This window comes from Coregonus lavaretus, assembly GCF_964263955.1.
Source record: "Coregonus lavaretus genome assembly, chromosome: 15".
Lineage (NCBI taxonomy): Eukaryota > Metazoa > Chordata > Actinopteri > Salmoniformes > Salmonidae > Coregonus > Coregonus lavaretus.
Genome location: NC_140002.1, coordinates 11867425 through 11893806, shown reverse-complemented (window position 1 = coordinate 11893806; position 26382 = coordinate 11867425). Strand labels below are relative to the sequence as shown.

At 41.6% G+C, this 26382-nt stretch overlaps 1 protein-coding gene across 1 annotated transcript in view; it reads left to right on the top strand.

Annotated features, from left to right (window-relative positions):
- Positions 1 to 227: 227 nt before the first annotated feature.
- Positions 228 to 26382, top strand: part of LOC311143203 (glutamate receptor ionotropic, kainate 4-like) — a gene marked incomplete at its 5' end in the record, with an annotated part of 59959 nt that continues 33804 nt past the window's right edge. The window contains 7 exons of the mRNA XM_084178995.1: positions 228 to 309; positions 1928 to 2092; positions 9196 to 9293; positions 20051 to 20216; positions 21523 to 21701; positions 25164 to 25217; positions 25691 to 25855. Of these exons, the coding sequence (XP_084035121.1) occupies positions 228 to 309; positions 1928 to 2092; positions 9196 to 9293; positions 20051 to 20216; positions 21523 to 21701; positions 25164 to 25217; positions 25691 to 25855 (909 nt within the window). The remainder of the gene's footprint in view (positions 310 to 1927; positions 2093 to 9195; positions 9294 to 20050; positions 20217 to 21522; positions 21702 to 25163; positions 25218 to 25690; positions 25856 to 26382) is intronic.

Genomic DNA, 26382 nt, shown 5'->3' with positions numbered 1-26382 from the left:
TGCACCAAGATGTTAAAATAAATGTAACCTTTTTTTGGGGGGGGGGGGCAGGATATAGTCCACTCAGTAACAATTGCCATTGCTTCTCAGGGAGTCCTGGGATACCGCAGCGTTGATGAGAACAGAATAGGTCTCTATTCTATCTATGTTGACGGTTTCTTCTTGTCGTGTGCAGCTGGCTGTGAGAGGGGCACCCCCAAGGTAAGCCCCATGAGGAGTCATAGAAGATGCACCCGGTGTGGGCCGCTCTGCTGCTCTTAGCCATGTGTGCAGGGAGCATATCCAGCAATCCATTCACCTTGAGACTGGGTAAGTAATGCACCATACTATCCCCCTGCCTGTGCAATTGCAGTGCACTATCATGCCAACACTCCTCTTAAGGATTTGGGATTGTATGAATGTGGAAAATACAAAATCGGTGAGAGAGGTATTTTTGCTTATACCACAGCTTGCTTGGCTGAATACTCAACATTGCTTTAAATTAGACATTTGCATACATTGGAAATCGTCCTATTTGGAGATGTGAGAACTGGCTTAATTGAACTTAATATGATTTAATACTAGTCTACTGCTTACTGTGCTGTATTAACTAATATAGTTTGTGATGGTGACAAAGGACTTGGCACCTTCTGCTACAATGTGGCTTGTGTTGCTTTTCTATTAGCAATCTCAACTTGAGCTCCTGTCAGTTCCTTGCATGCTCTAGTGACTGAATATATTTGTGAAGCAGAAAATTGCTTTTTATCTTAAAGGGAAAAAAATAGAAAAAAACAGGGCATTGTCTGACCCTGCATAACGTGTTTATTTAACAGCAACATTCACTATGACAAGCTTCTTCTCATACAGCTCAACATTTCACTGAAAGGTATATGAAAGATAACCAAAGGTTTTTCTGTGTATCCCTCACTCCTTGGCAGCCATCCAAGCATTGGCTTACCTTATGAAGTGAACCAAATCCCACTGTTGGGGGTCAAAGAATTTAACATTATTGGAGAGCAGTAAAGCCACCATTGCATTTCTGTTAGGTTGCACTACTTTTGAACTCCCTCACACTGGACTCAGAGTGTTATTTCATATTAACTACATGACATTTGGGGAAAGAGAGAAAACAAATATGTCAGAGACAGAAAATTATGACATTTAACATCAAATGTTTATTATCACAGACAACTGCAGTCTGTCTCTCTCCTTGGTTCTAGCGCTGCCTCTAGAGAAAATGCATAATGGGCGACATTTTGCATGAGCAAACAGCAGTGAGCAAAATAACCAATATTTCACATAGGCGGGAAGGGATTAATATCCATTTTGAGTTCCAAATACTGCAACTCACAAATGCATTGTGTGTATTGCATGCATATTTTAGTGATTACATAACCACATCCTTATAATGCACAGTTGAAGAACATTTTGATTAAATCATGCTGCAGATTATTATCATTTTGACAGTATATGGCTCTTTTGCCTGTCAAATACAGCCTGTGCCATAGAAATATAGCAATCAAAATGTCCACTCACTGATCATGCTTGGGAGAAATATAGCAAACAAAGTTGTTCATCAACAAAATAAAAATGTCAGCTCATTGCTAAATATTTTCCCAAATGTGTTTATTATACCAACAATCAACACAAATGGGAGAATACTATTGCAGTTCAACTGTAATGTTTGGCATGACAGTGACCATAGGAGTTGGCTATACAGCACAAACTGATCTAGCACCAGGCTGTGGCATTCATGGTGTAGTTAGGGATGAAAAATTCTGGTAACCTGGTTGGAGGATTCCTGATTTTGTGCTTATTCCCTCCTGATTCCAGGAATATTCCAACCAGAATTTCTGGAAAACGGAATTTGGGGAAAGTTACCAAAACTTTGCAACCCTAGGCGTAGTCCTCAAAATGGCAGAACCATAACACATCCTGTGTCTTGTAGCTGCTGTTCTGGATGACCCGATGGAGTGCAGTCGTGGTGAGCGCCTGGCTATCACCCTGGCCAAAGAGGGTATCAACCGTGTTAGTAACCTCTCTGTGATGGGCAAAGTGGAGGTGGACATCTTTGAACTCCTGAGGGACAGCGAGTACGAGACAGGGGACACCAGTAAGTCAGGATAATCATGTATAGTGCTAAAAGCTGAAGTATTTTCTATGTGGCAGGACACTTGGAGGGCAGTGATGAGAGACAATTCAGAGAGGCTCGACACAGAGGCAAAGCGGGTGTGTTTATTAAAGTAAAGGTTTTAACACAAAGGTTGAAACTGTAACTGGAACCAAGTTCCCTCAGGGCATAGGCTAATGAACTTGATATTTGTTACTTACTGCATACATTTTTACTAAACAGTACATTCTAAATAGTATGTAGTATGATTAGTACAGTATGTAGTTTTAGTAAGTAAACTAGACAGATTTCGGATATGGCAAAGTCTTACATGCTGACCAGACCACGTGCGTCCGCGTGAGCCATCGCGCGCATAGTGATTTTGTCCACCCACACCAGACGCGATCAGGACACGCAGGTTGAAATATCAAAACGAACTCTGAACTAACTATATTAATTTGGGGACAAGCATTAAACATTTATGGCAATTTAGCTAGCTTGCTGTTGCTAGCTAATTTGTCCTGCGATTTAAACATTGGGTTGTTATTTTACCTGAAATGCACAAGGTCCTCTACTCCGACAATTAATCCACAGATAAAAGGGTAAACAGAGTTTGTTTCTAGTCATCTCTCCTCCTTCACGCTGCTGCTTCTTCTTCTTCTTTGGACTTATATGGCGGTTGGCAACCAACTTTAAGGCACATTACCACCACCAACTGGACTGGAGTGTGGACCTCAATTCATCTTTCAATCACCCACCTGGGTATATGCTCCTAAAAACCAATGAGGAGATGGGAGAGGCGGGACTTGCAGCGCGTCAAGCGTCACAAATAGAACCAAGTTCAATTTTAGAGCCTGGCCACGCAAATGCTCGTTGACGCGCGTGAGCGGTGTGGTCATCATATTACAGCTAGAAACGAATCCCCTTGTCCTAACAGTCTCATGTCAGAATTAGATGTTCATCCATGTTTCTGAAACATCAAATTTCAAAGTTGTTCCAAACGTCAAATTTCAAAGTGTTACGTTTAGGCATTAACTCCAAAATCTTAAGGTTAGGCATTAACTCCGAATGGTTAAGGTTAGGCATTAACTCCGAATGGTTATGGTAATGGTTAAGGTTTGGGATAGGCTTAAAACAAAAATCTCAAAAACTACTTTCTATTGCTGAATTCGAACATTCAACCTTTGGCACTAAAGGCAGATGTTTACGCCCATCCGCCATCCCCATCCACAATGCCTTAGCAAAACTGAAACCTACATGAAGGTAACATCGCTCACTGTTGCCCCTAGTAGCCGGTTTCCACGTCATCGCCCGACGTCCTCAGACATGGATGGACGTCGAATACTGACTTGTAACACGGTGACCTGGCTGCAATTACATCCACTAGACTAGAGCAAGAGACAGCACTAGAAAGTTTTTTTTTTTTTATCTGAACATATTGGTTGGGTCCCAAATGGCACCCTACTCCCTATAGTATACTATTTATGCACTATGTAGGGAATAGGGTTCCATTTGGGATGCAGCCCTTTAGACAACCGGCAGGAAGGAAATGACAAATGCATTTCCCCAGTTCCGAAAAAGGCCCAGGCCAGTTTGGCCTCTCCACAGCTGGTTGGCTGTGGAAATGGATACCTCTGAAACAGGATTAGAAACGGACTGCTGACTCATTGCTGGATCCCAAACGGCACCCTATATAGTGCACTACTTTTGACCAGAGCCCTATGGGCCCTGGTTGGGACGAAGCCATTGCGGGAAATGTCAAGCGATTTTTAAAAGTGTAATTCTCCTTTTCAATACTTGATTCAGACAGTAGTGAAGTAGACGGGGAGATAGATGAGAAGGGAAGACAGTAGGAAGGGTGGACAGTGGACACACAGGGATTGAACCCTGGTCTCTGGTGGGGAGGTATATACCCTTCTAAATGGGAAAATAAATTGCAAACATGGTATTGATTTATCATTATCCAATTTGCACTACAATTTGAATTATGGAAGCTATATGCTTCCATAGACCACGGGCTCTGCACAGGGTTACACAATTCTATAAGAGTTCTCTCTCACATCATCCCTCAGTTTGGGTCGTCATAACATCCCTAACATGTCAACGTGTTAGCTACGGCAGGAAGAGACAACGATGGGACCCCTAGGGCTGGAGATACTGCCCTTTGATACGCCTCTCAAACCTAGACACGCTTGTCAGCCTGATATGCAAAAAATAAGTGTTTCTTCCGGAAGATGATTTGTTTTTTGCATAAGTGTTGTGATATCCCTCCATATTGAGCCAATGTAGGTGACACTACAGTATGTCTAGGCTGTGGTTTTTAGTATTCAATGGAAACCAATGGTAGATCACACTGGTAGGGTATACTGTTTATTAATGATACACAAACTGGAAAAACAAATCTAGTGCAAACAAATCCGAAAAGCAAATATACACATTGTGTGGGAAAAATATTTGTATATAATAATAATGTAGAAAATTTCTATAGCGCTTTTCAAAGCAATCTCAAAGCGCTTCAAAATAAAAAAAACAAGCAATACATCATGAGCAGCCTAGCTATAGTTAGCTACAGTTGAAGTCGGGAGTTTACATACACTTAGGTTGGAGTCATTAAAACTCGTTTTTCAACCACTCCACAATTTTCTTGTTAACAAACTATAGTTTTGGCAAGTCGGTTAGGACAGAAAGGTTCAGAACTTTTGTAAAACATCACAGTATGGTTGAAATATATATGGCAAATAGAAATCCTATATGGATGGTGTTAAGAGATAGATGGGAGGTATTGAATAGAGTTGAAGGATGGGACTAATAACAAATAACAACAAATAATAACAAAGATAGCTAATAATGTAAGCATACTGTGTCCATAATAAGTATATAGGTTGTATGTTGGGAGCTTTTGGGAAAGAGCACAGTTAGAAAGATATGGCATTTAGAAGCAAACCGGATGGACATCATGAAAATGATCGGAGAGGTTGAGAGTAGAAGAAGTTCAGGAGCAAAAAAATAAATAAATATATATATATATATATATATATATATATATAGATATATACAGTGGGGAAAAAAAGTATTTAGTCAGCCACCAATTGTGCAAGTTCTCCCACTTAAAAAGATGAGAGAGGCCTGTAATTTTCATCATAGGTACACGTCAACTATGACAGACATAATGAGGAAAAAAAATCCAGAAAATCACATTGTAGGATTTTTTATGAATTTATTTGCAAATTATGGTGGAAAATAAGTATTTGGTCACCTACAAACAAGCAAGATTTCTGGCTCTCACAGACCTGTATCTTCTCATTTGAGAGGCTCCTCTGTCCTCCACCTGTTACCTGTATTAATGGCACCTGTTTGAACTTGTTATCAGTATAAAAGACACCTGTCCACAACCTCAAACAGTCACACTCCAAACTCCACTATGGCCAAGACCAAAGAGCTGTCAAAGGACACCAGAAACAAAATTGTAGACCTGCACCAGGCTGGGAAGACTGAATCTGCAATAGGTAAGCAGCTTGGTTTGAAGAAATCAACTGTGGGAGCAATTATTAGGAAATGGAAGACATACAAGACCACTGATAATCTCCCTCGATCTGGGGCTCCACGCAAGATCTCACCCCGTGGGGTCAAAATGATTACAAGAACGGTGAGCAAAAATCCCAGAACCACACAGGGGGACCTAGTGAATGACCTACAGAGAGCTGGAACCAAAGTAACAAAGCCTACCATCAGTAACACACTACGCCGCCAGGGACTCAAATCCTGCAGTGCGAGATGTGTCCCCCTGCTTAAGCCAGTACATGTCCAGGCCCGTCTGAAGTTTGCTAGAGTGCATTTGGATGATCCAGAAGAGGATTGGGAGAATGTCATATGGTCAGATGAAACCAAAATAGAACTTTCTGGTAAAAACTCAACTCGTCGTGTTTGGAGGACAAAGAATGCTGAGTTGCATCCAAAGAACACCATACCTACTGTGAAGCATGGGGGTGGAAACATCATGCTTTGGGGCTGTTTTTCTGCAAAGGGACCAGGACGACTAATCCGTGTAAAGGAAAGAATGAATGGGGCCATGTATCGTGAGATTTTGATTGAAAACCTCCTTCCATCAGCAAGGGCATTGAAGATGAAATGTGGCTGGGTCTTTCAGCATGACAATGATCCCAAACACACCGCCCGGGCAACGAAGGAGTGGCTTCGTAAGAAGCATTTCAAGGTCCTGGAGTGGCTTAGCCAGTCTCCAGATCTCAACCCCATAGAAAATATTTGGAGGGAGTTGAAAGTCCGTGTTGCCCAGCGACAGCCCCAAAACATCACTGCTCTAGAGGAGATCTGCATGGAGGAATGGGCCAAAATACCAGCAACAGTGTGTGAAAACCTTGTGAACACTTACAGAAAACGTTTGACCTGTGTCATTGCCAACAAAGGGTATATAACAAAGTATTGAGAAATTTTTATTATTGACCAAATACTTATTTTCCACCATAATTTGCAAATAAATTCATTAAAAATCCTACAATGTGATTTTCTGGATTTTTTTTTCTCATTATGTCTGTCATAGTTGACGTGTACCTATGATGAAAATTACAGGCCTCTCTCATCTTTTTAAGTGGGAGAACTTGCACAATTGGTGGCTGACTAAATACTTTTTTTCCCCACTGTATATATATATAGATATATAGATATATAGATATATATATAGATATAGAATTATTGTAAAATTAACTCTGTCCATAAGGTGTAGATAGTAAGTATAGACCGGAAGTAGAGGCCTGGGCGTTGTTGTTCACTAATTTACTCCAAGTAGGGAAAGGATGGTGGGGTTGAAAAGTAATAAAGGGGAATATATATATAAAAAATAAAAAAAACATGGGGGATTGGAAGTGATGCAGACAATTACATTGATAGAAGATACAATCTATCTGCAATATTAAGCTGATCCATCCCCCCCCCAAAAAAAAAAAAAAAAAAAAAAAAAATAGTCGGTTAGGACATCTACTTTGTGCATGACACAAGTACATTTTCCAAAAATTGTTTACAGACAGATTATTTCACTTATAATTCACTGTATCACAATTCCAGTGGGTCAGAAGTTTACATACACTAAGTTGATTGTGCCTTTAAACAGCTTGGAAAATTCCAGAAAATGATGTCATGGCTTTAGAAGCTTCTGATAGGCTAATTGACATCATTTGAGTCAATTGGAGGTGTACCTGATGTATTTCAAGGCCTACCTTCAAACTCAGTGCCTCTTTGCTTGACATCATGGGAAAATCAAAATAAATCAGCCAAGACCTCAGAAAAGGAATTGTAGACCTCCACAAGTCTGGTTCATCCTTGGGAGCAATTTCCAAATGCCTGAAGGTACCATGTTCATCTGTACAAACAATAGTACACAAGTATAAACACCATGGGACCATGCAGCTGTCATACCGCTCAGGAAGGAGACGCGTTCTGTCTCCTACTTTTGTGCGAAAAGTGCAAATCAATCCCAGAACAACAGCAAAGGACCTTGTGAAGATGCTGAAGGAAACAGGTACAAAAGTATCTATATCCACAGTAAAACGAGTCCCATATCGACATAACCTGAAAGGCCACTCAGCAAGGAAGAAGCCACTGCTCCAAAACCGCCATAAAAAAGACAGACTACGGTTTGCAACTGCACATGGGGACAAAGATCGTACTTTTTGGAGAAATGTCCTCTGGTCTGATGAAACAAAAATAGCACGGTTTGGCCATAATGACCATCGTTATGTTTGGAGGAAAAAGGGGGTACTTCCAAGCCGAAGAACACCATCCCAACCGTGAAGCACGGGGGTGGCAGCATCATGCTGTGGGGGTGCTTTGCTACAGGAGGGACTGGTGCACTTCACAAAATAGATGGCATCATGAGGAAGGAAAATGATGTGGATATATTGACGCAACATCTCAAGACATCATTCAGGAAGTTAAAGCTTGGTCCCAAATGGGTCTTCCAAATGAACAATGACCCCAAGCATACTTCCAAAGTTGTGCCAAAAATGGCTTAAGGACAACAAAGTCAAGGTATTGGAGTGGCCATCACAAAGCCCTGACCTCAATCCTATAGAGAATTTGTGGGCAGAACTGAAAAAGCGTGTGTGAGCAAGGAGGCCTACAAACCTGACTCAGTTACACCAGCTCTGTCGGAACGAATGGGCCAAAATTCACCCAACTTATTGTGGGAAGCTTGTGGAAGGCTACCCGAAACGTTTGACCCAAGTTAAACAATTTAAAGGCAATGCTACCAAATACTAATTGAGTGTATGTAAACTTCTGACCCACTGGGAATGTGATTAAATAAATAAAATCTTAAATAAATAATTCTCTCTACTATTATTCTGACATTCTTAAAATAAAGTGGTGATCCTAACTGACCTTAGACAGTGAATTTTTACTAGGATTAAATGTCAGGAATTGTGAAAAACTGAGTTGAAATGTATTTGGCTAAGGTGTATGTAAACTTCCGACTTCAACTGTAGGTCAACCAATAGAGGCCAAGTCTTTGAGTGCATGCATCCTCCAAAGATGGAGAGGGACAGTTCATGGCTTGATCAGAGGAAGGCGGTCAGGGAGATGGTTGATGAAGTGTCTGGTGATGATCTTCTAGAGGGCTACTCTAGGAACCAACCTGAGACGTGTAGCCACTGGACTTCTCCTCCTTCACAATGTATGCCTCAGCAGCTCTAGGTGCCAGAAAGCTCACCACACACAGTTCAGAGTAGTAGCCAGTCATCCTCACTATGAGCCCTCTGCCTCAGCACTGCATTCCTCTACTGCATATCCCATTCCTCTCAAGCTTCAGGTGACTTTTCAATTGATGTTTTCAAAAGATCAGGAACCAACAAAAGATCAGGAACCAGGCCAAAAAGAGTTGACCTGCAAGTCTGTGGGTCAAAACTACCAGAAATATGCAATAAAACTCAATGTTATCAAAAACAGCTGATAAACAATACTTTTATATTGTATCAAATTACATTGTACTCTGTTCTTGTATCAATATGCAACCAGTGTGTAATTCTACGCCATTGTAAATTCTATGTTAATGCTCATTTGGTTCCCCCTATGTTTTCTCCTCTGCCTCCCGACAGTGTGCCAGATCATCTCTAAGGGAGTATTGGCAGTCCTGGGACCCTCTGCTAGCCCAGCTTCCGACGCCATCATCAGTAATATCTGTGGAGAGAAAGAGGTGTTTGTGTGCAACCAATACACTTCTGTGCACATGGGTGTACATGTACATGCAGATATCTGTCTGTGTATTGTTACGTTCCCCAGCAAGAAAACCAAATAATGTCGCTCAAACAGAAGGGGGAACTAACAAAGTGTCACTGACCACAACAAAAAACAAAACAGGTGGGGTTTTAGGAAGGGTTCTGAAAGACACTCATGGGGGTGTCCACTGAAAGTTCACTAGCAACAACAACTGGGACCTAAAAGACACCCACCATGAGCGCCCACAAAATGTGTCCAAAATTAAAACCCACACCAAACTTAAAGATAGGAAGCAAACCAAAAAGTAGAGCAAAATAAAAAAAGGGAGAATCAGATAAAGGGTTGTTTGTCTAGAACTCAAATAGGGAGCGCCAACTAAAAAGGTGTTAACCCTCTACATCTCTCAAGACAACTGGAGCACTAGGCCAGCCAGGTGAAACACTTTCCCACTAACGAGATGACAAACCAGCACAGGTGTAACACATACTGACTAACGATGTGACAACAATCGGTGCACCCCATGTGCTAACGTCCAACCTCGAAATATAAATGGAAAAACCAAAGCCTGTAACACGTTCCCCCTTAAGACATCAAATATATCCTATATTTTTGTTGGACAAGTTTGCTCACCACCAACAGAAAATTACTTCCATCTCACAACATGATCAACTTGGTGTCTGTCAACAATGAAATACAAGACAAAACAGCTAACTTTTTTATATACTGTATATATTATTTTTACAAACAAAATCGCGTACATTTCTATAACTCTCATCCACTTGGAACGAGCCCAACCAAGACAACTCATCTCCAAAAACTGCAAAACGTGCAGTCAAAATAAATTGTGAGCCAGGGCTAAACACAAAATGTATTGCCTGACCACCCTTGAAAGACAATCAGCAACCAAGTTGTCCTTACCACGGACATGTCTGATTTCAAGAGGAAATCTTAACTATTATAGACATGTTTGTCTTGTGCAAGTTTTAAAATGACACAATACTTGTTAGCAAAGGTGTCAGCTAGAGATGACGTGCATGTTCTTGCAGGGATTTGTAGTGTTCTACGTTGATGCTAATTAGCATTTTCGAATCTGAGAGTAAGTAGAGCCAAATATATTGATAAAAGTCACCTTGTCCTGGGCCTTCTGAGTGGCGCAGCGGTCTAAGGCACTGCATCTCAGTGCTAGAGGCATCACTACAGACCCGGGTTTAATCCCGGGCTGTATCACAACTGGCCGTGATCGGGAGTCCCATAGGGCGGCACACAATTGGCCCAGCGTCGTCCGGGTTAGGGGAGGATTTGGCCTGGGAGACTTTACTTGGCTCAATGCGCTCTTGTGGCGTGCCGGGTGCCTGCAGGCTGACCTCGATCGTCAGGTGAATGGTGTTTCCTTCGACACATTGGTGAGGCTGGCTTCCGGGTTAAGCGGGCAGGTGTTAAGAAGTGCGGTTTGGCGGGTTATGTTTTGGAGGATGCATGACTCGACCTTCGCCTCCCGAGCCCATTGGGGAGTTGCAGCAACGAGACAAGATCGAAATTGGGGTAAAAAAAAAATATATATATATATATATTTTTTTAAAGTCACCTTGTCCGGGAGAGATTTATATGGTTATCAAAACATCACGCCAGGGTAAGCCTACACGAAACACAGCCCTTATTTTAAGTGTTTCTAAAATTCCATATGGAAATATGTATGGTGGAAAAACGACAGGAACCATTTCCCTGTTTGACCGCTAGGTTTTATGGGTATTATGACCACTCCACTGTGGGTCTCTAAATAAGACCCACCAAAAGCTGGTCTTAGCTGTAACACAATTGGTTATGGCACTGATTTTGCCAGCGAAGGCCCACACAGTAGTCTTATGTACATCCCCAATGTTTTATTAAAATATCACGAGCAGCCATTCCCCTTTTTTATTTGTTTTGGACAGCTTCTGTGAAACGTTTGGACTCATTATGTGCGATGCCCATTGCATGAAAGATGTCAGTGACTGTAGGAAGCCTGTTTAGGAACATTAAGTTATTTTAAAATGACTGCCTATTGTTTTTCCTTTTTAATTTAGTAAAAAAATGCATCTTCCACTTTCCTCGCTGTCTGTGATGCTGAATCCGCTTGTAGGCTATATTTGCCTGTTTGTTTGTCTACCTTTCAGGTGGCAAAGTCACTGGCCATAGCAACAGCGATGGTAGGCTGTATACTGAACAAAAATATAAACGCAACATGCAATAATTTCAACGATTTTACTGAGTTACAGTTCATATAAGGAAATCAGACAATTGAAATAAATTAATTAGGCCCTAATCGGTATGAAAATGTATGCACTCACTAACTGTAAGTCGCTCCAGATAAGAGCGTCTGCTAAATGACTAAAATGTAAAATGTAATGGATGGAAAATGTATGGATTTCACATGACCGGGCAGGGGCGCAGCCATGGGTGGGCTTAGGCCCACCCACTGAGGAGCCAGGCCCAGCCAATCAGAATGTGTTTTCCCCCAAGGAAATGCTTTATTACAGACACAAATACACCTCAGTTTCATCAACTGTCCGGGAGGCTGGTCTCAGACGATCCCGCAGGTAAAGAAGCCAGATGTGGAGGTCCTGGGCAGGCGTGGTTACACGTGGTCTGCGGTTGTGAGGCCGGTTGGACATACTTCCAAATTCTCTAAAACGACGTTGGAGGCGACTTATGTTAGAGAAATGAACATTCAATTCTCTGACTACAGCTCTAGTGGACATTCTTGCAGTCAGCATGCCAATTGCACACTCCCTCAAAACTTGAGACATCTGTGGCATTGTGTTGTTTGACAAAACTGCACATTTTAGAGTGGCCTTTTATTGTCCCCAGCACAAGGTGCACCTGTGTAATAATCATGCGTTTATATTTTTGTTCAGTGTGTGTGTGTATATATATATATATATATATATAAAATGGGAATATCCACTTACTGTTACTGCTCCCAAATATATATTTGGGAGCAGTAACAGTGAGTGGATATTCCCATTTTCTCTTTATATTGGATATTTTCCTAACTCCTGTGAAAAGTTTGGATGTGTGTAAAACCCTCCATAGTCTGTGTTGTTTTAGGCCTAATATTATATGCCCACAGGGAGCAATTATGGTGCCTGTAACTGTATTTAGACATAGCCTACTTAAAGTAATACTTAAAAAAAAAAGTATGTCTTATCAACATTGAATCTCGCTTATTGACAACTTTTGGCATGTCCATGGTTCAGACAGTAGACCTAGGCCTATATCAGTGTGAATGCTATGTTAACAATATATTTCCATATTGAAGCCATGCAATTACTGTTAAAAAACAAGTTCAACCTATTTAGCAAATATGGGATAGGCCTATATTTAGTTGTTTTATTTCTGTAGGCCATTTAACAAACTAGACTATATTACGGACTGACATTCTAATTGGAGTTGATGACAATGCAATATATAAAAGACTGTAAATACACAACTTGAAGCAACCACATATTTAGCCATGGAGCACATTCTGATTGGCCAGTGAGAGGTCAAGCATCGAGACACCTTCAACTTGTTTATTCATCAAAACTCAGCCCTTTTGTGCCACCACCAGCTACTGCACCCATAATTCTGGTTGTGAAAATAGCAAAAAAAAAATCGGAAACGCCTCCGAACCTATAGACTACCACCAGTGCTTAAATGTACCATTGAGTTAGGTTTGTTAAAATAGAGCCATGAATCTCCAACAAGCCATTCTTGATTGCATTATATAATTAATATATGCATTTTCTCATGCCTAAACAAGAGATTGTTCTACGCAGCACACAATTATGAGATACAAAGGGGCAGAGGCAAACAATGTCACCCCAATGTTTGTCTTTGGTATTGTCTTTGCTATTTTGGCACCTGGAGCCCATTCAGGCTTGGTATATTCTTCTATAGCATGGACACAAATAAACATTACAGTATACTCTTACAGGCTTTGGTTTTTCCATTTATATTTTGAGGTTGGAAGTTAGCATGTGGGGCGCACCGAGTGGTGTCACCTCGTTAGTCTGTATGTGTTACAGCTGTGTTGGTTTGTCATCTCGTTAGTGGGAAAGTGTTTCACCTGTGCTGACCCAGGTGATATTTAAGAGTGCTCCAGTTGTCTTGAAAGATGTAGAGGGTTAACACCTTTAGTTAGCTTTCCCTATTTGAGTTCTAGACAAACAATCCTTTATCTGATTGTCCCTGTTTTTGTTTTGCTCCATGTTTTGATTTGCTTCCTGTCTTTAAGTTTGGTGTGGGTTTGAATTTTGTTTGCCTGTTCTTGGGGCCCAAGAAGACATGAGTAAATTTAGTGGGCGCTCATGGTGGGTGTCTTTTAGGTCGCAGTTGTTGTTGCTAGTCTTTCAGAACCCCTCCTAAAACCCCACTTGTTACACTTTGGATGTAGTCAATGATTCTATTTTTTTTTTTTTTGGGGGGGGGGGGGGTAGATCAGCTTTAATATTGCAGATAGATTGTAACTTCCATCAATGTCATTGTCTGCATCACTTCCAATCCCCCATGTTTTTTTTCTCGCATATATATATCCTTTAAAAAATATATTTCCCTTTATTACTTTCCAACCCCACCACCCCTTCCCTAATTGCCGTAAACTAGTGAACAACAACGCTTAGGCCTCTACTTCCAGCTTATACATACAGTGGGGGAAAAAAGTATTTAGTCAGCCACCAATTGTGCAAGTTCTCCCACTTAAAAAGATTAGAGAGGCCTGTAATTTTCATCATAGGTACACGTCAACTATGACAGACAAATTGAGATTTTTTTTCTCCAGAAAATCACATTGTAGGATTTTTTATGAATTTATTTGCAAATTATGGTGGAAAATAAGCATTTGGTCACCTACAAACAAGCAAGATTTCTGGCTCTCACAGACCTGTAACTTCTTCTTTAAGAGGCTCCTCTGTCCTCCACTCGTTACCTGTATTAATGGCACCTGTTTGAACTTGTTATCAGTATAAAAGACACCTGTCCACAGCCTCAAACAGTCACACTCCAAACTCCACTATGGCCAAGACCAAAGACCTGTCAAAGGACACCAGAAACAAAATTGTAGACCTGCACCAGGCTGGGAAGACTGAATCTGCAATAGGTAAGCAGCTTGGTTTGAAGAAATCAACTGTGGGAGCAATTATTAGGAAATGGAAGACATACAAGACCACTGATAATCTCCCTCGATCTGGGGCTCCACGCAAGATCTCACCCCGTGGGGTCAAAATGATCACAAGAACGGTGAGCAAAAATCCCAGAACCACACGGGGGGACCTAGTGAATGACCTGCAGAGAGCTGGGACCAAAGTAACAAAGCCTACCATCAGTAACACACTACGCCGCCAGGGACTCAAATCCTGCAGTGCCAGACGTGTCCCCCTGCTTAAGCCAGTACATGTCCAGGCCCGTCTGAAGTTTGCTAGAGTGCATTTGGATGATCCAGAAGAGGATTGGGAGAATGTCAGATGAAACCAAAATATAACTTTTTGGTAAAAACTCAACTCGTCGTGTTTGGAGGACAAAGAATGCTGAGTTGCATCCAAAGAACACCATACCTACTGTGAAGCATGGGGGTGGAAACATCATGCTTTGGGGCTGTTTTTCTGCAAAGGGACCAGGAAGACTGATCCGTGTAAAGGAAAGAATGAATGGGGCCATGTATCGTGAGATTTTGAGTGAAAATCTCCTTCCATCAGCAAGGGCATTGAAGATGAAACGTGGCTGGGTCTTTCAGCATGACAATGATCCCAAACACACCGCCCGGGCAACGAAGGAGTGGCTTTGTAAGAAGCATTTCAAGGTCCTGGAGTGGCCTAGCCAGTCTCCAGATCTCAACCCCATAGAAAATCTTTGGAGGGAGTTGAAAGTCTGTGTTGCCCAATCTAAATGTGCAACTATTACTTCCCATTGCAAAAACATTTCACATTTAGCACACAAAGTAACCTGTGACTTAAAGTTTAAAGTGGAACTGACAGCGGTTTAACTACTTTGGAGATATGAAACAGACAATCATAATATCAGTAAAAAATATCAAATTCCCAGTTCATGCTACAAAACCAGAGGTTTTAAAAATAGGTTATATTTGACTCAACGTTCCATGATGTACACAAATGCATTGTTGGCAGAATAGATAGATGCAGTTCAATGCATGATTAATATAATTCACCAATACATTTCTTGGTAGTCCACAAAATATTGATATCAGGTTGTAAATCACAGCTGGCCTGGTACATTGTTTGCTGCCTCCATTCGGGATGCACTGTTTCAGTTTCAATTACTCAATATTCTGGCCAAAAATGGACGAATGTAACTAACGCTGGGAATTTCAATACAATCAAACTAGCAAGGGCAATGATCACAAGTCAGTCATAACGTGGCTAATAGGCTAGCGTATATATTTATGTAGCAAGCTAAAAACACAGAACCTAACGTTAGCTAGCTAGCTGCTAGGAGGATGTCATGTCATGCCATTGGAGGAGTGGGTGAGTGACTGACTTTTTCCCCTCATATCGTTTTTCGGTTGTTATACACAGCTAGAGATGCAGGTATCATTTGGTTAGCTAGCAAGACCTTGAACGACTGTTATCCAGTTAGCATATCTCTTGCATTTGCAAATTCACTCTGGTTATCTACTCCGATTTCAGTGTGCCAGAGCGCAGAACAACTGATGAATTTACAAACGCGCAACACCCGCTGAATATGAACGTATGAATGTCAGTAAATATAGGCCAAAAAAGTAATAGTTAGTCAAGAACGCTCTAGATAACATGTAAACAGCCTAACCAGCTCTGCTACTGCAAGTAAAATAGTCAAGAGTGAGGTGTTCTCTCATTTGTGTCTGGATGTAGCTAGCTAGCAAGCTAGCCAACTTTAGCCAGTTAGCTTGGGTGCTTGGTTGGGACAAGCATGCATTGGCAGGCAAGCTGCAGAAGGATGAGGAAGCTACAATTCCCCATCGTTTATCAGTGCAATTTTGACGGCTAACTAGCTGAAAAAGTTAGAGGGTTTATCTAATATTCCTTCGTTAGATTTTAGCTCATCTTGCTCTGGCTAGCATTAGTTGTTGATCTTGTTGTTGTTGATGTGCATAACTGAGGGAGAGAGAGCTTACCTTTTCATGGTTGTTTGATCAATAGGACTGTAAAGTTCACAAATGTGAGAGAACTCCCGTGCTGTTTAGATATTTGCAGAAATCCATTCAGGTGTATTTTGTGGCTTTTGGCGAATGCGTTCTAATGATCTAAAGTCACGCTATTGCAACTGCCTGTAAACACAGTAAGGTTCAAGGTGAATGATGGCAGGCCCGTGTGGCAAATGGCTTGTTTGTATAAAGGCCTACTGTAGCTCTGTTTGCCTATAGCGCACCGGTCTGTGTAGACTCCGGCCCTGGACAAAACAGATGTTTCTGGTCTCGGTCTTGACTAGGTCTTGGACCCCTTGTTCACCTTCCGGTCTTGGTCTTGACTCGGACTCGATTTGCTCCGGTCTTGGTCTTGAATCGGTCTCGCTTTAGGTGGTCTCAAACACAACACTGGTTCTTTATGATAGCCACATTAGCAGCTAACTAGCATTTCATTTTTGGGGGGTAAATACAGGCGAATATATTGATAAAAGTCGACTTGTCCTAGAGAGATTTACACGGTTATCAAAACGTCACACCAGGGTAAGCCTACACGAAACACGGTCCTTATTTTAAGTGTTTCTAAAATCCCCTATGGGAAAAATGAATGATTGAAAAACCATTGGAACCATTTCTGTCACGCCCTGACTCTGGGGACTCGTATTTGTTGAGTCAGGGTGTGTATTTTCTATGTTGTATTTTCTATGTTTGGATCTAGTATGTTCTAGATCTATGTTGGCCTGTGTGGTTCCCAATCAGAGGCAGCTGTCGCTCGTTGTCTCTGATTGGGGACCATACTTAGGCAGCCTATTGGCACTAGTGGGTTGTGGGATCTTGTTCCGTGTTAAGGTATGTTGTGTTGTGCTGCCTTGGACTTGGACTTGGACTTGGACTTGGACTTGGACTTGGACTTGGACTTGGACTTGGACTTGGACTTGGACTTGGACTTGGACACACGTATCGTTTGTTTATTGTTTTGTCGTTGTGTTTATTCGTTAATAAACATGTATGCATATCACGCTGCGCCTTGGTCCGTCCCGTCTGTAAACGAACGTGACAATTTCCTTGCTTGACTGCTAGGTTTTATGGGTATTATGACTCATACTATGGTACTCTATATCCCTAGTTGGCCCTCACTGAAGTTGCCATATTGGCACACATTTTTAAGGACACACCTCAAATATTTCCCCCCCCCCTCCCACCTCAGCAGAAGCGAGCTGATGTTAGACAGGTAAATTATTGAACCTGGCGTAAGGGCTGGAAAATGCCAGTGCGCCAGTTTTTACATGACAAAATTGCTAACTAACATGTGTTTGATATTTGCGCCTCCTTACCGCCAGCCAAAAATAGAGCCCTCAATGAGATTCGGTAATAGCTGTTTTTCAGCTAATTCCCCCCCATTAGCCGTGTCTCACCTTGTTTCCTGGCCTAATGGCGGTTGGGATGTTTTATTCTTATTAAAGCAGAGCATTGTCCTGCTGAGAGGAGAGCTGAACAGATGTGGGAGCTCATCATGGTCTGTCTCTCTGTATGACAACACATTACCACTGGACCTCTGAGACAATTAAGGGCTAGGTAGAAACAGGCAGGCACGAAGTCAACTCTATACTTATACCATTTTGCCTATGGTGATGAGGTTTAACCAATGAGTGTAGCCTTCTAGCCGGCCACAGTGTTGTTAATTCACTTAGTCGGTTAATGCAGGAAACTATTGGTTCTACTCAAGTGGTTTTTCACCCAGAGCTGCAGTGGATATTAGCTCTGATTATTACAGCCGTGATTTCATATGTGATTAGCATGACTGTTTTAAGTAACAGCAAACTTTCCAGGACATAAGCATGTCTTATATTGTCAGAAAGCTTAAATTCTTATTAATCTAACTGTAGTGTCCAATTTACAGTAGCTATTACAGTGAGGAAATACCAGGCTATTGTTTGAGGAGAGTGCACAACAACAACAAAAAATTATCACGGCAACTGGTTAAATAATGGTAAATAATGTACTTACATTCAGTAATCTTGCTCTGATTTGTCATCCTAAGGGTCCCAGAGATAAAATGTAGCATAGTTTTGTTTGAACCCCTGCTGTCTCTGGCTCCACACCCACCCCGCCCGGCCATCTAGATGTGTGAAAATTGTATGACATTCCTGGGAGTGTGTAAACTTACATTTTGTATTACCATATCATTTTTGTATGTTCTCTATAGTTATGTACTTGAAAATGTATCAATTGACCAATTCGGCAGACTTGATACAAAATAGTCCAGTATTGCAATACTTCCCTGGATCAATCTGAAACTTTGCACACACACTGATGCCATCTAGTGGCCAAAATCTAAATTGCGCCTAAACTGCAAAATTATATTGTGGCCTTTCTCTTGCATTTCAAAGATGATGGAACAAAGAAATAAATAGAAAATACATGTTTTTTGGTTTGTATTATCTTTTACCAGATCTAATCTCCTACATTAATTTCCCATTTCCACAAACTTCAAAGTGTTTCCTTTCAAATGGTATCAAGAATATGCATATCCTTGCTTCAGGTCCTGAGCTACAGGCAGTTAGATTTGGGTATGTCATTTTAGGAGAAAATTGGTCCGATCCTTAAGAGGTTAAAGGGTGTGTGTGTCTGTCTCAGTCACCAGATCTCAACCCAATTGAACACTTATGGGAGATTCTGGAGCGGCGCCTGAGACAGTGTTTTCCATCACCATCAACAAAACACTAAATTATGGAATTCATCATGGAAGAAGGTTGTTGCATCCCCTCAATAGAGTTCCAGACACTTGTAGATTCTATGCCAAAGACCATTGAAGCTGTTCTGGCAGCTCAACTCCCTATAAAGACACTTTATGTTGGTGTTTCCTTTATTTTGGCAGTTACCTGTATATACAGTGTATGGCACTAGAAGGAGCTGGCAGCGTCGAAGGGAGAGGCACTGGTGGTCAAAACAACAGTTTCTGCTGTAGTATATTCTTACTGCACAGTACATCTCTTGTCTCCTGCAGCATACTGTATAGACTTTTGTACACATTTACATTTTAGTCATTTAGCAGACGCTCTTATCCAGAGCGATTTACAGTTAGCGAGTGCATACATTTTCATACTAGATTTCCCTGTGGGAATCGAACCCACAACCCTGGCATCGCAAACGCCATGCTCTACCAACTGAGCTACACGGGACTACACATCCTTTCTGTACTACTTATACTTATAAGGACTATAGTTCTCATTCACAAGGCATTAGTTTGTCAGCTGCTTAGAAATTGTATATTTTAAGTTACCCAGTTTATTGAAATACACTAACACATTTGATTACTGTGTTTTCCTAGAGTACATTTGATTCTAAAATCTAGTCTGCTTCAGTTAGTCCCCTGTAGCTCAGTTGGTAGAGCATGGTGCTTGCAACGCCAGGGTTGTGGGTTCGTTTCCCACGGGGGGCCAGTATGAAAAATGTATGCACTCACTAACTGTAAGTCGCTCTGGATAAGAGCAGCTGCGAAATGACTGTAAATGTAGTTAAGGGGCGAACCCTAACTTTTTTACTGAAGTAACATTTTTGACAATTGGAAATGTTGCTTTTCATTACACCCCCCCCAGGTGCCCTACGTGAGGGTGGCCCCCGAGGACCTCCTGAGTGCCCGCTTCCCGCGCTTCTCGCCCCTCGACCTGCGGCCCACCAGTGCACATGTCAGCCTAGCCGTGGTGGACCTGCTCTCCGTCTTCAACAGCACCAGTGCCTGTCTGCTCTGCGCCAGGGCTGACTGTGAGTTGCCAACCATAGAAATATAAATAACTAGATTGGACATTCCCATTCATGTAAACTATAGAAATATAATTACTCAATGAACTCAACTATGTTGTGATGGATGGACCCATAGAAATATAATTACTATAATGGAAATTCCACTGGGCTTTATATAATAATACATAGAGTCAACCCCTGATCAGTAGTACAGTTTAATTTTAGGACGTGCATGCAGTCATTGCATATACAGTAACAGGAGGCGATGTAGTGATATGGTAATTTAGCAGATGCATCTATCCAAGAGCCCCTACAGTTGTTAACACATACTGTACTGTATCAGTAATGTGGTCCATGGCGGGAATCAAATCCATAGCATTGGTGTTGACTGTTCTCTGACCAACTGAGCCGTTGGAACCACCAGTCTTCCTCTAGCAGGTCATTCGTCTCTGTCAGTCTGCCCCTCAAGCAGTCATCTGCCCAAAGCTGACTATTCTTTGTTTAATTCAAATCACACACTCAGCATTCATCTGTACATAGCAGGTCATTATTGATCCAATTTTCTGTCTTGACGTGCTCATTGGGACCTGTGTGTGTGAGTGCCACCATGCGTCTGTGTGACAGGCGTATGGAGCCAGGCCACCTCAGGGATATCACCCAGAGACGGGCAGGTGTGGAAAGCGTGAAATGATGAGTTGAGCTTTGCTTTGGTTCCCAATGCTTACATAGAACGTGGCCAAGTAGATAAGAAGATGAATCCCTCCAACCTAGGTCCTAAAAATCTACTTAGGCTAACAGCTGGTATTTTCTCTATAACAAGATGTTATCTTAACTTAAAATAGAATGCCTATTTCCTAGTGAAATGTGCTTTCAGTGTTAGTTGGGCACTGGAAAGATGATGTTGTTACAATTGCTTACTTATGACATAATGCATCAATTTTGTTATATTTTGAAGATGATACATTACATACTGCTGGTCTTTTTGGACTGACTTGAGATACACAGAAATCAAGCATTTAGAGTATATGTAAGGAAATACGGCCACCAAGGGAGTGATAGTATAAACCTACAATGGCTGTATGGATAAAACACTTCCTATGATTTACTTAAAGGCCTACCTGAGTTGTAAAATGTGGTACTTCTATCACCAAAGGCAGAATTCCTTGCAATATTCTCCTACTGGCCATTACTTAAAAAGACTATTAGACTTTAATGGAAGATATTCAGATGATATTGTAGCAACCTGACGTTCATAAGCAAGTTTATCAACGTTGTGGTCTGTGGGATACAATATTACTTTCATGGCCAATTGTTGCTGTTGTCCCAGGTTTGATGAACCTGGAGCAGTTATTGCGTCAGTTCCTTATCTCCAAGGAGACGCTGACTGTGCGTGTGCTGGATGACAGTCAGGACCCCATGCCTGTTCTAAAAGAGATCCGCAACGACCAGACTGACACCATCATAGTGGACGCCAACGCCACGGTGTCCCACCTCATCCTGGAACGGGTAAGCGTCCCAAATGGCCCCCTATTCCCTATATAGTGCACTACTTTTGTCAGAAAAATGCACTATAAAGGGAATAGATTGCCACATTTTGGGACCCATCCATACACTCCAGACCATTGCCCAATCCCAAATCTATCGCTATAGGTCTATGCCTTATGCACTTGTGGAGATCTTATTTGATAGGAGTAAAGTGTAATTCATAGTCAACAGACGCTAGTCCGGTGTCCCATTGTGACATAGCTATGCGGCTCTGAGCAGTATTGCCAACTTAGCGACTTTGTCGCTATATTTAGCGAGTTTTCAGACCCCTCTAGCGACACATTTTCAAAAAAGCGACTAGCGACAAATCTAGCGACTTTTTCTGGTGTTATTGGAGACTTTTGGAGACTCTGACGTGAAAGCACGTATCGTTCTTACTCTTCTAAACGAGCAGCGAGTGCTGCCGTGGGCCCCACCCCCGTCCCAAAGCACTCACCGTCCCCAGTCCTCGCGCAGCAGTCCCTCCCAGCTGCAGTCAGAGCAGGAGATGTTCACCCCTCCGTGTCCAGCCTGCAAATGAATTGCGCATGTGGGAAGCCGGCGCTGGCTGATCCCGCCCTGGCTTACAATCAGGGCGGGATGTAAATGTAGTGTGTTTTTTACTCACTTTTTGTCTCTCCCACAACGTTATTCCTCTCTCCTACAGCATCAATCACAATTACATGCACATGGCAAATTATGCAAATTAGGTGATGACGTCATTTAGTGACCTCTAGCGACTTTTAGGAATCCAATAGCTACTTTCCTTACTGAGGAGTTGGCAACACTGGCTCTCAGACCACCATCCGCGGGGACCCACAGCCCGAACGCGCACCTTCCCACAATTCCCAACCAATGCGTCTCCAGTACGCGTTTTCTATTCTTTTGAATATGTTGACAGTTGGTTGAAATTGCTTGAGCTGCGCTGAGATTTCGAAAAGTATGAAAGCCAACAGTCCAATATTCTAGAACACTGCTATGCCTTGCCCTCTGATAGGTTCGGTGGAATTTTCACCATGTTACTTACATCTATCAAATCCTCTCAAATCTCCACAGCTACATAGAGCGTTGGGTCTAGGAGGCAATTTGGGATTGGGAATACAGTATGACTAATAGTGGCTACATTCACTACACTAACGAGCTGGGTTCAAACAAACACATTCAGAGTATCATCCAATTCGGATTACCTCAAGGGATGTTCATCTAATGGTGTTGCTTGGTTGACCATTCCATAGACAAATTGTATAAATGTTCTTAATTTTCCCATTCAATATCTGTTTATATGACTCACTATGCTTGTTTGTATCCAATAATACCTACAAGGTAACGATTTACATGAAAATGTTTGTTGATTGTGCCTTATTGATTGTTTACCGGTGCATGCTTGTTAATAACATTACTAAAAGCATTACTAAATGAACACATGAATAGTAAGCACTAGTATTAGACGGCTTCTGTTATGCATCTAATTTAATAGAAGTTTCAAAGATCTGTGGAAAAGCTTTGGGTCATGTTCTTATGAATTTATAATAACCACATCGGCATGACTTATTTATTTGACTGCCTTTATGATTGGTTTGCAAAGTAAAAAGTTGTGTCAAGTAAAAATGTCATTCTGGTGATTGTCACATTGTTTTTGGAATTGTCTCTTCCTTTAAAGTAATCCCAAGGGACAGGAGGAAATATGAAACCATGATATATGTTTTCCTAGGCAAATTTCCCAACCCTCATAAAGAGAATACTAATGTCTGCTAACAACATGGAATACAGAGTTTAGGTAGATGTGTTTCCGACTGTGGCCTGGAGTGGTCTATTGGTTACTGCCGCGCCTTCAGCGCTCATATGTATATCAGTGCTGGCGTGGGTTCGAATTTGGCCCACTCCCCTCTAGTGCATCATCTCTCCTCCTTTCTTTCCTGTAATAATATATCAAATATAATATGCCATTTAGCAGACACTTTTTATCCAAAGCGACTTACAGTCATGCGTGCATACATATTTTGTGTATGGGTGGTCCCAGGGATCGAACCCACTACCTTGGCGTTACAAGCGCCGTGCTCTACCAGCTGAGCTACAGAGGACCACCTGTCTCTCTTCAATGTCTCTCTGTCCAATAAACTTGAAAAATCCCCCAAAAGAAAATATATCTTTCCAAGGGCAATAATTGAAGTGGTTTCTCTAAAACCACATGTTAGTGTGAAAATTCTTGATTATGTTACAGACAAGAAGCTGCTCGGGCTTGAGGCCTCATTATTTGTGAGCTAACCAATGATGTGGATTCAGGAAGCAGCAAATTGAAGTCAGGTGGATTATGTAGAGGAAATACACATTCAAATTGACACATTTCAGAAACCTTGACAGCTTTGAGGGTAATGTAAAAAGCATAGAGGCATGTGGCCTTGTAAATGGAACAGAACATAATACATTTCACAATCTCCATCCACATTGTATGGAGACAATGTATTGGCTGCAGATTCAGACTTTGAAGTGCTAGAAAAACATAATGCACAATAAAGTTTATCCCCCAAAAAATCTTTCCCTTTTCCCCCTTGAAAAACCTTTTCATTTTTTCTTTTTTTTAAAATAAGCAATTTCATTTATAAGATGGGCAAATAAAGTACTACTATAAAAGTCTGAAATATTCTAAAGCACAACTATGGTTTCTTACTCTTTGGCTGTGTCTGAAATGGCACCCTATTCCTTATATAGTGCACTACTTTCGACCAGGACCCATGATGACCAGATCCCTAAAGTTTGCCTTTAAGTTGTCGTTTCCCTCAGTGTTGACGGCAGGAGATGAAGCAGAGCAAACTTGACAACCTTTTGCTCAAAATGTGATTTTTGGCCAAGTCTGTCAGAAGCCGTTGCCAATTGACTTGTGTTTCTGCCAGTGCACCAGCTTGATTCGTACTAGTGCTCCACAAAAACTGGGCTAAAAGTCATATGGCTGCCAAATGATGCACTTTCATTCTGATCATGTATTATCTGTTGTTGAGGTTAAATGTTAGTGTTTTACGATTTTAGATTAGCAAGTTTAGCCATTTTTCATTATCAATTTGACAGCACAGTCTCTCACGGGAAATAGATTCTGGACACAGACAAAAATAGAACTCTCCTCCCTTTTCTTTGATCTTTGTTCAGTATGAAAAATAAATAAATATGTATGCACTCACTAACTGCAAGTCGCTCTGGATAAGAGTGTCTGCTAAATGACTAAAATGTCAAATGTAAAGTATGTTTCTCAGGCATACCACAAAAACTTCAGTCATACACTGACCCCAAGACAAATGATTTCCACTGTGTAGACTACTGCTGCTGAAAGAATATACCATTTTTGGGGGAGTAAAAGCAGACTGATTCTATAGCCCCCTTCCTCCCTCCCTCCCTCCTTCCATCCATCTCTCTCCTTCCCACTCCCTCCATCTCTGTTCCTCCCTCTCTCAGGCGTCAGAGTTGGGGATGCTGTCTGTCTACTACACCTACATCTTCACCACAATGGTAAGAGGCCAGATGTAAACGTTTTTTTACCACAGAATTAAGTCAATAAAACTGAGTTCTGTGCTACTCTGTAAGTAGTATGCAATGTGTCTCATGATTCTAAGTACAGCTTGTTTCAACACAAAACTGGGCTTGATTAGACTGGTACTTTATCTGTGCATGCATTTCAATAGTCTTGACTAGTTACCTATGCATGTCTCATTTCCTACATCTGCATTTATGTGAAAGCACTGAACAGGTGAAAGCAAAGCTCAGAGGGCGACTGCGTGTGGTATGCTTCTCCACAAGTTTTGCGTTTTCTTAAAATACATCACTCACTGCTTCGAGTCCCACCTAAAGATCTGTGTTCACACGGTCGCCACAACCACCAAACAGGGGAAAATATACCTCAAAGAATGTTGAAGAATGGTGCGTACCGTTTTGGGGATGTTTAACCAACTGAACACACCCCTGCTGTCTCCTCTGGCATACAGGAGTTCTCTCTGCTGCAGTTGGACGACATCCTTGTGGAGCGCTGGGTCAACATCCTTGGCTTCTCTGTCCTCAACCACAACCATCCTTACTTCCCCGACCTCCTCCTCAGCCTCAACCGCTCCTGGCAGGAAAACTGTGACCATGCCCCTTTCACTGGGGTCCCGGTGAGCAAAGCTTCATTTTGATTGTATTTTTATTCAACCATTATTTAACCAGGCAAGTCAATTGAGCACAAGTTCTATTTTATAATGACGGCCTGTCAAGTGGCGGGGGCAAGTACGGGCTGAATAAATAAAAGTAAAGGCACAATACGAGACATAGAAAGACATCACAACACAAGGTCAGAAAGACATTGCAACAACATAAGACATTAACAACAACACGTAAACAATCACCAATAATTGTGCTTTACATTTACTTGTTAGAATAACATGTAGGCCTGTCATAGCAAGTCCATTATTGTTTTTGTGTGGAATAACAAGTACATGGTTCACAAATGGTGTCCGTAATTGAGTCCTTGAAAGCAGAGATGGATACAAATTCACAGGTAGGGTTAGGAGTTATTCCTGACCACGTGACCTTCCAGGAAATACTATTACTAGGGCCCAGAGTTTTCCCTGAGCAGGTCACATGCCCCCTTACCATATATTATTAAGGGATCGATCCAAGAGGATGCAACATTTAGAAAGCT